Genomic DNA, 12,765 nt, shown 5'->3' on the forward strand with positions numbered 1-12,765 from the left:
CACGTGGAAAGAGGCAGCAAGGGGCAGTTGACAGCGTCACAGCGCGTCTGTGTGGCTCGTTTTGTGCAATCGAAAGCGGTGGAGGGGCTCATTCTGCACTTTTGTGACCGCACCTTGACCCACGCACATTATATTCTTTCACAACGATTTGTTTGGACTTGTTCAGTTCAGAATTTGATAGATAGAAAAAACATTCATTCGTGTACAACAAAGATTTTGAATGTTAATGTTTGTCGTCAAAACGCTGCTATTTCCTGAGCCAGATAAAGTCCTTAAATTCCCTGTAAATTTCATTCATATAGTTGTTTCGAAAAACATTACAGATACAGCTTAATAAATTAAATAAATTAAGAATAGTGGCAAAAGCTTAATTTAGGTAGTGGACTCGCCAACAAGATAGACGTCTTGATTTTTTTATTTTGAAGACTCATTTTATATATTTGGCGATTTTTCTTTCCCAATCATTCAAATTAGCAGGGTTGTTAACAACACCCATTTCTGTTGTGTGTCAAATTTACATATTTCACTTGACAAGGACTTCAAAATCCATCTTGAGGATAATTATCCAACAAGTGAACCATCTCAACACTTTTAATGTAATTGATAAGTACATTAGTCCGAATTTTATATTGTTTACCATTTCGATCGTGTCTGTTTCTCGCTTTTATCGGTTAAGCACATTCAATGTCGCTGTGAAAAAGGTTGAAACCTTTGGTAGGTTTGGAGAAAAAAAAAAAAAAACACTTGTTCCTCTCACCTTTTCTGCTCCACTTGGATAATTCCGCTTCATTTTCCTCACAATGTTCCAGCAGGTTTGTTCTCCTGAATCAACGATGAGCATTAGAAGTAAGAAAGTGGAAGAGTCCATTGCGTGAGAAGCGATCATGATACATTAAGCATTTTGATGTGTTTTTTTTTAAGGATGTTAATTAAGACTAAAACATTTGCTTTAAATTGAAGGGGAAAAAAGCGCTATAGAAAATGGATAAATGTTGTAGTAGGTGGTTGAAGTGTGTATTTTGGGAAACCATTGATTGCTGTATTAAAGCAGAGAAATTGTTAAAATGACAGCGAGATATTGTGTTTTGTCGATACAAATTATTATAGAATCCCCTACCCTCAGCAAGTTGTTCTTTCAATTCAAAGTATCTGAAAATCAAATGATTGCAATCACATTTTTATTACCCTGCAAATTAAGTCCTTGTCTCTTCTTTTCTGCCAAAAATGTATCCCAAAAAAAACATCAAAGTGCTTTGAAATGGGCAAATGAAGTGTAACAGATTAGCTTGGAAGTGAGTTAGCTGCATCCATTCTCAACTGAGACAAAAAAAAAAAAAAATAATACGGGCAGGCACTTGTTGTCTTTTGAGGTATTTGCACAAACAAACAGCATCGCAGACTTGGTCTTTAACACATTCACTGCCATTGACGGCTTTAGAAGTCAAACATCCATGTTAAGTGGAAGGCTGGCAGTGAATTTAAAAGGCTTTTCGTGGGGGTTGCTGAGCGTGGCCTACTGGTGGTGGAGCACACCGTCAGGTTCGGGGTAGCCAAACAGCTCAAAGTCTGGTTGGTAAAGCTTGTACAGCTCTGTCCTCATTGAAACAGGAATCTGCGCAAACCAATCTCTTTCCCAGCTGGCCGCAGTTCGGTTTCTCGCCCCCGAGGGGAAGCGCAGCAGATGATCCACTTGCAGAAGCTTCAGAAGGTGGTCGGCGTCCGTCTCTAGCGTTTCCAGTCGTCCGATGAAGTCGTACTTCACCTGGCATGGATGGCAGAGACGGTAAACCTAAAACCCATAAATACACATGCATGGAAAAATGGTCGCGTTCTGCACGTACCAGTGAGATTTATTTCACTGTGTAGATGAGATCTAGAAGTGACAAAAATGTCCTTTAGTGTACAACGCGTATCCAGCTGCTATATTCAAACAGTCGTTTAAAAATTCAAGTTGAGTTGGCCTGGCGCCCAGTGCTCGAGTTGCTGGACTAAATCCTCATTAGGGGTAAGGGAAGATTAGGTTAATTAGGTGCACGACAAAAAGAATGTAAATTGCATTTCCAGTGAGTACGCTGTAAAAAAGAAGAACATTAAGGTCTGACCTTTGGAGTTTATATTGTAAAATCAGCTAGGTTTTTGCGTCAGATTGAATGTCGAATATAAATCTGGTGAAATTTTCATTTACAGGTCAAAGTAAGGGCTTGTCTACGATTCAAAACCTGGAACTCTCGGCAACAATAATATTCCACTAATTAATATTAAAGACCCTCGAGTCAGTAGGACCACTGGGGAGGGTCATAAACCGAACCCAGATCCTATAAAGTTTTCTAATATTTTCTGGGACAGTCAAAACTAATCATTGTTATCTTTGCACTATACTGTATACAGTGATATTAATTTTCCAGCCTTGTTTGCTTTGTGAGGTATTCAAACTTGGCTGCGGTGTCACAAGTTAGTGTGTCATTCTTGAAGCTGAACTGCATAAAAAGGGGCCTTTATTTGAATTACCGCACCTGCCAAAATAAAGTTTACATTAGCACACTGTACACTTTATTGCAGTAATATAAAGTAGTACAACGGAAACACACGCATGAGGTCATTGGTATACACTAGTCTGGACATTTAGTAACAATCAAGCAGTGGTGGGAAGTAACGAAGTACAAATACTTCTTAAATAAAAAACTAAGAAATACTGTAGTCAAGCATAGATACCTCTATACAGTAAAGAAGTCTTCGTTACTGTCTTAACTTTTATAATGTGTTTTACAAGAAATATAACACTCTACAGTAATACAGTAATAAGTAAATATAATGTAAAGAATTAAACAGATTCTGACACATTATGTGCTTGAATTCAATGGACGTGTGTGCGCACCTTGGCCACCTGGGGGCAGTAAAATTAAGACAGAGGCGCACACGAAGAAGAGTTTCACAACTGACTCAGTAATCTGCAGTAATATTACCAGTTGTCTTTTTTTTTTTTTTTTACACAAGTACTGAGCGTGAGTACTTTTGCCACTGCACATAGGAGGTGCTAGCTCCACTCTAATGTAATTTGTGTTACCTGGCGCCAGTGTTCATTGAAGAAGCTCTCCTTCTCCGTTTCCGCATCCAGCAGGTATGAGACGAACTGCTGGAAGGTGGGTTTGATCCCGGACGCAAACGCCTCAGCCGCCGTTTCCGGCAAACTCCCTGATAGGTTGCCGTAGCGACGCAAGATGACCGAGCCAAACTGGCGGTAAAAGTCCTCGTTGGGCCTGACGGTCACAACACAAGACAGGTTGAGTAACGCCCTCACGCATCCCGGCGTCTTTCTGGTCGTCGCACCTTCCGAACTTGTTCCTGAAGGCGGAGATGAGGCGGACAAAAGGGTCCCGTACAAACAGGAACTTGGTGTAGTGCTGGAGCTTGAGCGCCATCAGGTGGCGGGACAGAGAGCCATAATGGCGCCAAAACCTGGTGGACACAGCATATGTAAAAAGTAGGCTTTACACAATCAGGATTTTTAGGGCCGATCAGCGAGTTTAAAAAAAACGATCACCGATCCGATCACAAGATGGCGGAATGTGTCTATTTATATGACCTGTTCATTTACTGTATATACTTGTGTACTTAATTGCTCAAACATTTATACTTATAATAAATAATGTATCTTTGTTCCTATTTGCCAGTGAGGCATAGTGACAGACAGAACAAATGAATGGTCTTCTATGAGATGGCAGGAAGTAAATACAGTAATTAATGTAGCCACTTACATGACAGAAATAATGGGTGCTAATTTACTGTAATGAAATTACTTTATTTTTAATTAAATGACTTCATCCACTGAAACTTTAGAGCATGATTCGACAGAACGGCGGCACATTTACGTCCAACAGTTCGTGGTACCGCTATGTTGCTAGGCTACATAAAGTTGCCTGCTTGTGAGCCGTATCGTATTAAAAGTACGTGAACATACCTCAAGCAAGCCTTAAATGAACATCCTCTCCTGTCCTGAGCACCGGTGACCACCAACACACGTTTTCCCCCATTTTGTCCTTACAATACAAATTCGACGCGCTCCACTCTTGTTGTCGTCGCCACGGTAACGAGTGTATCCGGTCGCATTTGAGTTGACAAGATAAAGCCCAATGATCGTAAAAAACGGGATGCGGTGTTATCGGAATACAAGATTTTATTGCGGTAGTCTGACATAGTGCAATCGCGAAAGAGCAAATTTGTCTTGTCGTCTGATCCGGGCATTACGTGTTGTCTGTCCCACACCGCCGACATGTTTTTTTTTTTTTTTTAATAACTTCACTGGCCGTCAGATATTTACAGTACTACATCAAAAGACGCGACAAGGCTAAAAATAAACTAGCTTTTGGATTCAAGTATACTGTGCACGCGGCGACGCAGAGTAAATGTCTTTTGCGGAGCCGATCAACGACGGCCGATCAACGACGTCATTGATCGGATCTGCGAATTATGACATTAAAGCTGATCAGCATAAAATGCTAAGTATCGGCCGATACCGATCAGCCCGATAAAATCGGTGTAAAGTCTCGTAAAAAGATGGTATACATTTTTTGTATTACCGCGTTCCCCTGCATAGTCAACGATTTTCTATTTGCAAATTTGCATATTTATTTATTTTTTTAACCTAGCTTTTCCAATATAGTAATATTGCTTAGGCGCCATCTTGTGGCATCTTGGCATCAAGGAACTATGTTTAAGTAAGGGGAGGAGCTTCATTTAGTCAGAGCATAGCCTTTTCTAACAAAAATAAATAAATCCTTTGCAGCCATCTTGTGGCATGTACAGGCAATTACAACCTTTTTAGGGGGGTCAATTAGTCATGGATTTTCGCTATTGCAGCAAGGTGCGGTTCCTAATACTGTGCAGTGAACCCCCGATTACCACAGTGGATACATTCCAGACCCACCTGCACTGGGTCATAGACCATATAAAAAAAAATAATAATAAAAAAATGTAAATAGTTTTACCCGTCCCCCACACTTTAAACACATTTGAAGTGATTAAAACACACCTATAAAACAAATTGTTAACGTGTAAAATGTTAACACTTGTAGAGATTTGTAGACAGAAGTCTCTCTTGTTGATATTTATCGGTTTCGCACCTTTTTTAAAGGGAGATTTTGTATACTGTAAAAAAACGTGTGAAAAATGGTTGCTTGAAAATCTGCGATATAGCAGGGGAACGCTTTGTTGCAAGCTCCAAATCTTCTTTTTGCAGCTAAAAAAAAATAAAGAACAAGGCCATGCATGGAAGGAGTCAGATAAGAGTCAGGTGATTCAGCTTCACCAAGTCACGCAAGCACAGAGAGCTGCCGCCGCCAACACGTGAAGAAAGATCCGCCTGTGCTACCTGCTCTTTCCACTCTCCTCTTCCAGCTCAGTAAACAACTCATTTTTTGGCCCATGGATAGTTGTCAAAACACGTGCTCTAAATGTTACGGTGGAGTTTCACACGCACACTGCACACAGGAAAATATCTCGTCACAAGAGGAACGGGGACGTACATTCACTCGCACATCCAGCTGGACAGGGGTTAGGAGTTAACAGCAAGGTTGTTTTCATACAAAATATCCAAGAGAACAACAATAATATTACTAATAAGTGATAAATATTAATAACAATAAGGCAGAGATTCTGCTTCACTTATTGAAATCAAATTAGTCAAGTTACTTGATGAATCATTTCAGCCCTAGATAAGTTTACATTGTGCGTTGTACTATAATTGTCCTTTTTTTAGACTAAATCATACATTGGTGTGAATATGTGTGTGTGATTGGTTGTTTGTCTATATGTCCCATGTGATTGGCTGGAGACAAATCCAGGTTAATCCAAAAAAAAAAAAAAGTACAGAAGACCCTCGCTATTTTGCCGGGGGATAGGGACCGGGCCGGACTGTGAATAGAAAAAATTGGCGTATAATTGACGGACATTAGAATTGCATTGAAATATTTTTTTTCGTCTTTTTTTTTTTAACCCAAAAAAATATTGAAAAAAAAAACAAAACCTGGAAATCAAAAAAAAAATTGGGAAAAAAAAAATCGCCGAATTGGTGAATCTGAGGCTGCTAAACTGCGAGTTCTAAGTTGCTCCGAACGTCATGGCATCATAAGAAACCATAATTTCTTTGGTGGAGGTGCTCAATAATGTGTCATACTTGGCAAAAGTGAGGTGAAGTGAGGAGTTATGCACGAGGTCCGGGGGAACCGATTCCGGGTCAGTGTAAGGCTTTCCTGAGACGGGCGAGACCAGAGACTGGGAAAGGACCACCATCACCCTCTTCCAGTTGGTGCACGCCACCTGAACAGACACAGGAACATCATTTATTAATAGAGTTATTACATCTACCCATTTTCAATAGCCTCTGGCACGCTCATTTTTTAAATCAAACAAAGTATCCTGCACATACATCTAATTGCATTTGAAATAAATACAATTTTAAAGATGAATTTAAACTACCTTGAACACTGGAAAAATAGCATTTTGTGGCCTGTCCACACTCACTAAAATTAGATTTTGTAATGTATAATAAATATGGGCGGCACAGTGGCCGACTGGTTAGAGCGTCAGCCTCACAGTTCTGAGGACCGGGGTTCAATCCCCGGCCCCGCCTGTGTGGAGTTTGCATGTTCTCCCCGTGCCTGCGTGGGTTTTCTCCGGGCACTCCGGGTTCCTCCCACATCACAAAAACATGCATGAATTGGAGACTCTAAATTGCCCGTAGGTGTAAATGTGAGTGCAAATGGTTGTTTGTTTCTATGTGCCCTGCGATTGGCTGGCAACCAGTTCAGGGTGCCCGATGATAGCTGGGATAGGCTCCAGCACGCCCGCGACCCTAGTGAAGAGAAGCGGCTCAGAAAATGGATGGATGGATAATAAATATGATAATTACAATCTTTTAAGACCCCTTATAAGTTTTCACGTATTTGTGTTACTCTTATCCGTATTAATGGCATTTCCATTCCCGTAATTTCTCGTGTATAATGCGCTTTCCCCCACCCCCAAAAAAATTGTCAAAAGTCAATAGTGCGCATTATACATGGGTTTAGGGGCAAATGGAAAAAACTTTCACATTTTACAAATGCCGCCATCTAGTGGTTATGAAAAAGCTGTACACTTTCATTCCAAAATGCCACTGCCACCTTGTGGTTATGAGAAAGGTGTAGACTACACTTTCATTCCAATATGACAGGGGTACGTATGACTGTATATATGTACTGTTGTGCTCATGAATGTACATACCTGGGAAGAATTTGTGAAATATTGTTTTTTTTTTAAATATGACTGATGACTGAACAACCACCATCATTAATTTCTGTTTGGTTATGTTTTGTTTCATGATAATGCTTTTCTGAAATGCTTGACCGTTTTAATCCCATTAAAATAAAATTAAATGTATTTCGCCTGGTCCTTCATGTTTCCTTTAAAGAATTGTACCCATCTTAAAAATTCTGCCTGGGTAATCAAACATATGAGCACAACTGTGTGTTTTCTCATTCACGAAATAAAAGTAGGGCTGTGAATTTCAAAATAAAACCAAGTAAATTTTAAAAAAGGATTAAGTGTTCAAACCAAGTGCTTAACTTCAGAATAATTCTTTGGAAAAGAAACTAACAAAATACAGATAATACTTCATGTTTTGATCATATGGGTAGAAGCAAAATCATGTGTTGTAAAAAGGCATTATACATAGGTAGAAGAGTTTTCCAGAATTTTGAGGTCAACTTTGAAGGTGCGTATTATATATGGCTGTGCATTATACACGAGAAATTACGGTAATTTCAATGGCGAAAGTTGATTTGATATATGAGCATGGTCCTGAAACGAATTTAATACACAAGTCAAGGTATCACTATATTCTCTACCTTGGGAACGTAGCAGTAGATGATCTGGTGCGTGTCGTCGACTATCAGGTGGTCCAATTCCCTGTTTGGGATCTGCTCAAATGCACGCGTCCTTCCAGGAAAGTCCTTTCCTGAACAAACATCCACGATCCTCCGCTTCCTCGCCATCTGCTCCCGACTTCCGGCCAAATCCCAACTCTCGTCGCTTTCCTTATCCTCACTTCCCAGCTGTGGTCGGTCTCTCCCCTCTGCGCTTTTGTTCGTCGTTCCCGCCGGAGCCCACGTCGTGCTGGATATTCCCGCAAAGGATGCCAGGAGCGTGGGGGCTGCGGCGGTCTGAGGGCAACGCTCATGTTTGCGGTCCCGCAGAGGGTAGAGGTTGAAGCCGCCGACGTCGTCCCAGTAGGCGATGATGAGCAGAATCACGAACAGTGAGCCCACGATGAACACCACGTGCAGGCCGCGCCACGTTCCCATGGTTCAAGTGCAGAAGCCCCACGGGGGGGCCGAGATTGGTGCCGAAAAGAGGAAGAGTTTATCTGAGCTCCATGGCTTCGGACGTCTATCACGGAAGGAGACACTTCCTGCTCAGCAACTGCAGCTGAAACAAGCAGGAAATGTGATTTAGACTTTGGCTTCTTTACAAAATAAACTGATTGAGTCCAAGAATTGAGCGAGCAGCCTCAGTGAAACCACTGATTAGTCTTTTGAAAAAGTACACTTCAGTTGTGTTTAACTTTTAGGTTCAATACACTTTTTCTTTTCTAGCATGTATTAAGTTTTTAATTTAAATACATTTTAATTGAATCACTATTTCAGTAATGTTTCTATTTTCCTATATTTAAGCGCAGTGATAATGTTCAAACTGTGCATAATGTCATATAATGTTACAGTGCCAGTCAATCGCAGGGCACATACAGGATACACAAACAGGCATTCACCATTTAATCTTCAATGAACCTAACATGTATGTTTTTGCAACGTGGGGGGAAGCCGGAGTAACCGAGATTTGAACCGGGCAGACGTGTTAACCGCTAGTACACCGCGCTGACTGTTGCTCTGATGTCACACTTCAATTTGAAAAAAGTTGAAATGTAAACTTAAAAAAAGCAAGGGTTCCTCTTGGATTTGACCCCAGGACTGCATACATTTTAAGTGAGAATCAAACCCCACAGACCAGCAAACCATTTAACACCCACAGAGGGACATTGACCAAATCAGAGACCATAAAAGTCAGTGTAGCTAGGATTTTTCCGCCCCTCCTTTTAACATTGCAGCATAAGTATAGACCTGTATAGGAACCAAAAATTCAAACCCAGAACTCAGAACTGTGAGGCAGACATGCTAACTACTAGACCACCATTCCACCTTCAAAACAGTCCAACCATCAAATAAACAAAATTTAAGTTGGGGATTACAGTAACAGATGTTAGAATCTGATTGTGTTTAGGCACACTGATGACTGTGGATTACACGAGAGCCAGACGGTCTTCCACTACAATCGGCCGGCGAACGGTCCAGGGCGTGTACATCGCCTCGCGCCCAAAGTCAGCTGGGAGAGACTCCAGCTCACGCAACCCTAAATGAGTACAAGTGCTTTAGAAAATGGATGGATGGAAAGATGAGCTTCACTTTAACGGACATTTATTGCAGATAGACGCAGTGTTGAGTCACTGATAAACTTTGCCAAAAATGCCAGAGGAGCTTATGTAAGTGATTTATTAACACTATCAGATGTGTAATGTAATGTAACATGATTTATGAGTGAGCTGAATTGTAGTTAGTGTGTTTTTGCTAATTGGGAATGCTAACCGTTCGGAAAGGCTGATTTTGTTGTTGGGTGGAGTACTCGATGAAATATCTATAGGATAATTGATTCTAAAAATATTATATCGTGACAGCCCTAGAAAAAATTTGTCTGGCGACCAGTTCAGGGTGTACCCCGCCTCTCGCCCGAAGATAGCTGGGATAGGCTCCAGCACTCCCGCGACCCTAGTGAGGATAAAGCGGTACAGAAAATGGATGGATGGATGAATCTACAACCCTTTATCGTAATAATAATAATAATAATAACAATGTCAAACTCCACGCATGTACAAGGATGTAAAAGTAGAACACTGTCTGGTCTCACGTAATCCACAAAATTATCAATGCGGCTCTTCAAAACCAGTTTCTGACATATGTCACCGTAATTAATCTTCCTCTCTCAGCTCGGGTCTGCGTGTTCTCCCGGGCACTCCGGCCTCCTCAGACATTCCAAAAACATGCACGATACGCATGGACGTGTGAATGTGAGAGTGATGTGTAGATGTGTACCTAATAATGTGTCAGACGAGTGTCCTATGCAGAATTAAGGACAGAACATGCTCGCCTAATCCCCCCAGTGTGCGGTGCATCAAAACAAAGCATGATTAGAACAGTGACAGTGTTAGATAATTACACCACCCTCAACACTAGTGAGGTCTTTTTTGTCTTTTATCTTTTTTTTTTTTTTTTTTTTTTATAAAAGGGAGAGTGGAAGTGTCTCGAGGGGCTTTGGGAAGTACACTGGCCCCAGTGTGTGCCCTCAGCTGGCACGGAGATGTGAACAAACAGAGGTGAGGGGATGGATCACCTTCACTGGAGTCAGTCTAGACTCTACATTCTGGTGTCCAAATCAAGGTGTGGTGGCCAGATCAGGCCCACTAAAATAAATACAGTATGCCTACGTCATGTTTCATGCTGAAAGGATTTGTTTTTGTCTTTTCATTTTGGCAGAAAATTAGCAAAATTGCAATTTTTTTTTCACTTTTAACAGATATGACAATCCCTTTTTTCCCCACCATATCACTTTTTAACATTTGAACAATAGTTGTATGTGTAAATATTTGCTTGCCACATTTTTCCATGACCTCTGATTTCAAATTACACTGGTTATTAACCTTATACAGTATATAATAACAACTAAACATGGGGGCGATATTTAATAATATGACATACATGTATGTTTTTTACAGTCATAACAGCCCCCTGAGAGAAACATAACCGTAGCTCATGACACAAATGAGTTTTAACACCCCTTAGTGGTACCACTGGTGGTACATGGGGGGGGGGAAATCACTGTACTGTTCAGTTGTATTTTACATTTAAATTCAATACATTTGCATTCAATCTTTATGAACTTTGTTTTTAACATTTATTTGGTGCATTTTTTATTCACCCTTTATGAGCAATATATTTAAATTTACCGTGATTATTGGTTATGTTTTTTTTTTTTCATTTTCCTTGTTGAGTACAGTTCAGTTACAGTTGTATTTAACTTTTAGGTACATTTGTATGTAATATTTAGAACTTTTGGTTAATAATATAATGTGGCATATTTTTTATTTAGCTCATACCTGATGTGAAATACATTATAATTGAATCATTGTTTAAATACATTTTATTCCCTATAATTAACCACATTGCTAATGTTCAAACTGTGCATTATGCTACAGTGGCATACGATAAAGTAAGTATACATTTAAGGTATAAAAACTGTCTCAATTTTGGTCAATAATTAGGCCTTATGCTACTGTATTTTAATGTCGGTCATGACGGTGGTACTTAGAGAGCCTACAGTAAGTACTTTTTTTAGGTTGTACTTGCCGTAAAAAAGTTTGAGAACCACTAGTCTTGAATATTTTTCTTTTCTTTTTTTTTATTGTATGTGAAAGCAAGAAAAATCCTCTGCTGGTGCAACTCCTGGTTCTGCTGGTAAAATAAATATGCAGAGGACCCATACAAGCAGGCCTGCTACTGGAAAGGAGGGCAAAGTGTTGTTTTTGTTCCCCTTGCATGTGGTTGGTTTCTTTCCACTTCTAAACACTCCACGTTGACTTCATGCTTCTATTTGAAGAACATCCACTAAGTGTCACATTGCACAAACACATGCATAGTATGGAGGGAGGCGACTAAATGACTCGTTCACGGACCACGATATCCTGAATGTTGGGATTAGGGACATCTTCAACAAAAAAAAACAAAAAAAAAAAGCCTCTTTTTCCAAGCTTATTTTGAGCCTACTAAACGTGCAACAATGTGGCCTTTCATGCGTAAAAACACTTTGGCGCTCTTCTTCCATCACATTCAGCAACAGCAGCAGAAAAAAAAAAGAAAAAGAAAAAGAGCCCATCTCCCCCCCGAGAATCCTTTCATCCAGCTCCCATTGAGATACGGAAGAAAGCCCGCTTGTGTTCCCTTCACACCGGGAGCATCCCGGCGGCTATTAAAACCACGTTTAGCTTTTCAATTTAATGTATCCCAAATGACTTTTGAAATCATTATTGTATTGTTTTTTTTTTGTTGCACTTACCCGACAATTGAGCTCCATGGTGGTCGCTCGGTCCGGTCGACTGACAGCGGTGTGTGGCCGTCCTTCAGCCCGGGGAGGAGAGCGGCAAGGCGGGCGAGCTTTTGTGGGGAGGGCTGGGTGGCTGCTCGCTTGATTTGAGGCGGCGGGAGCGCCACGGGATGTGGAGCACATCTCGCGAGATTTGACACGCACGACGGTACGTTACTACCGTTACGCAGGCGTGAAACCACAAAATGATATATACGTCGGTGCATATCCAAGCTATAGCTCCATTCCTGCTTTTTATCATATTAATACAATTATTCAAATAGTAAACGTTAACCCAATAAAACGGATAAATCATGGCAAAAAAATAATAACACTATCTTGTGTATTGTTACAGCAGTTAAGAGAAAAATTGTAATGTTTAAAGAAAGTTTAAGAATTTTTTTTAGACATTTTAATTTTAAAAGAAATTTTAAGAAAAAAATCCCCTAAGAAATAGGGGATATCTTAATTTTTTAAGCCATTTAATATTGATAACTCATGCACTTCAAGCCTTAAATTGTATTTTTGTCTTGCATCTAAAAAAAA

The 12,765-nt window shown here is 40.3% G+C and overlaps 1 protein-coding gene across 2 annotated transcripts; it reads right to left on the reverse strand.

Annotated features, from left to right (window-relative positions):
- Positions 1 to 1,161: 1,161 nt before the first annotated feature.
- On the reverse strand, positions 1,162 to 12,336 carry LOC133477243 (carbohydrate sulfotransferase 12-like). 2 transcript variants are annotated; one of them, XM_061771798.1, is made up of 6 exons: positions 12,193 to 12,336; positions 7,881 to 8,460; positions 6,173 to 6,315; positions 3,328 to 3,456; positions 3,065 to 3,257; positions 1,162 to 1,762 (listed from the first exon to the last, which is right to left on the reverse strand). In XM_061771798.1, exons 2-6 carry the CDS (start codon positions 8,334 to 8,336, stop codon positions 1,514 to 1,516), a joined length of 1,170 nt encoding a protein of 389 aa, XP_061627782.1. In that variant the 5' UTR covers positions 8,337 to 8,460; positions 12,193 to 12,336; the 3' UTR covers positions 1,162 to 1,513. The 2 variants fall into 2 exon arrangements, with proteins under 2 accessions (XP_061627782.1, XP_061627781.1); XM_061771797.1 differs by having other exon boundaries at positions 1,162 to 1,789.
- Positions 12,337 to 12,765: the final 429 nt, after the last annotated feature.

The sequence above is a fragment of the Phyllopteryx taeniolatus genome, chromosome 4, assembly GCF_024500385.1.
Source record: "Phyllopteryx taeniolatus isolate TA_2022b chromosome 4, UOR_Ptae_1.2, whole genome shotgun sequence".
Classification (NCBI taxonomy): domain Eukaryota; kingdom Metazoa; phylum Chordata; class Actinopteri; order Syngnathiformes; family Syngnathidae; genus Phyllopteryx; species Phyllopteryx taeniolatus.